This window comes from Bison bison, unplaced genomic scaffold (genome assembly GCF_000754665.1).
Source record: "Bison bison bison isolate TAMUID 2011002044 unplaced genomic scaffold, Bison_UMD1.0 scf7180017853200, whole genome shotgun sequence".
Classification (NCBI taxonomy): Eukaryota; Metazoa; Chordata; class Mammalia; order Artiodactyla; family Bovidae; genus Bison; species Bison bison.
This window is the reverse complement of record NW_011483773.1, coordinates 7,088-8,083: the sequence shown is the minus strand read 5'-3', so window position 1 is coordinate 8,083 and position 996 is coordinate 7,088. Positions and strand designations below refer to the sequence as shown.

The 996-nt window shown below is 49.6% G+C and overlaps 1 protein-coding gene across 1 annotated transcript in view; it reads right to left on the bottom strand.

Moving 5' to 3' along the window:
* The window catches only part of LOC104998661 (HLA class II histocompatibility antigen, DQ alpha 2 chain-like), a 6,290-nt gene extending 6,023 nt beyond the window's left edge, over positions 1 to 267 (bottom strand). Inside the window, exon 1 of the mRNA XM_010853965.1 lies at positions 119 to 267. Within this exon, the coding sequence (XP_010852267.1) occupies positions 119 to 200 (82 nt within the window). The 5' untranslated portion in view covers positions 201 to 267. The remainder of the gene's footprint in view (positions 1 to 118) is intronic.
* Positions 268 to 996: the final 729 nt, after the last annotated feature.

Sequence of the window (996 nt, the reverse complement as noted above, 5' to 3'; positions counted from 1 at the left end):
ATGAATCCGCCACAGGTATACATGTGTTCCCCATCCTGAACCCTCCTCCCTCCTCCCTCCCCATACCATCCCTCTGGGTCGTCCCAGTGCTGTCCACATCCCTCAACTGTGCACTTACCCACAATGTCTTCACCTCCACAGAGGCTTGTCATGGTGGTCAGGGTGAGGGCCCCCAGAATCAGAGCTCTGTTTAGGACCATCCTCTTCTCAGGGTAGTCTCAGTAGTAACTGTTCTGAGTTGCAGAGCAAAGGTGAGGGCTGAACTGAGAAGGAACTCTAAAGACACCCACACTATACTCTGCCTGGTCAGGTTTTGTCCAATCAGAAAAATCCTCTATGATGACACCTCAGTTGCTAGATGAAGACTGTGTACTAAGAGACCTGGAACGGGCTGGGAAATCCCCTGGTTCTGATGCAGCCTCCACTCAGAGTGGACCAGAGGGATCTTTCTATGAAAGGAGGGAGGGTATTAAATCAGAGCCTTCTCACATGTGTTGTATGCCTGCTGGTGACAAGAGGACTGGGAGTTTCTCTGCAGCCTCACAGACAGATGAGGACATGGCTAATATGATGTCTTACAGACTATTCTGGACTATAGCTTCTAAGAATTCTTCCCTGAGTTGGGCCCCTTCCCTGGCAGCTCTACCTCCTCCCCTTTCCTGGCCTCCATAAGTGGATTAGCTCTTTCTCTTTGCTTCCGGAGCACATATGTGTGTATGCATGTGATGCTCAGTTGCGTCCAACTCTTTGCGACCCCATGGACTGTAGCCCGCCAGGCTCCTCTGTCCATGGGATTTCCCAGGCAAGAATACTGGAGTGGGTTGCCATTTCCTATTCCAGGGGATCTTCCTGACCCAGGGATTGAACCCAAATCTCCTGCATTGGCAGGCAGATATTTTACCATTAGCCACTTCAGAAGTCACATACTACATATGGAATTGTCTTAATATTGAGCTGATCCAAGTGATTTCTGCTGGTTTTAGTCAAGGAATACCT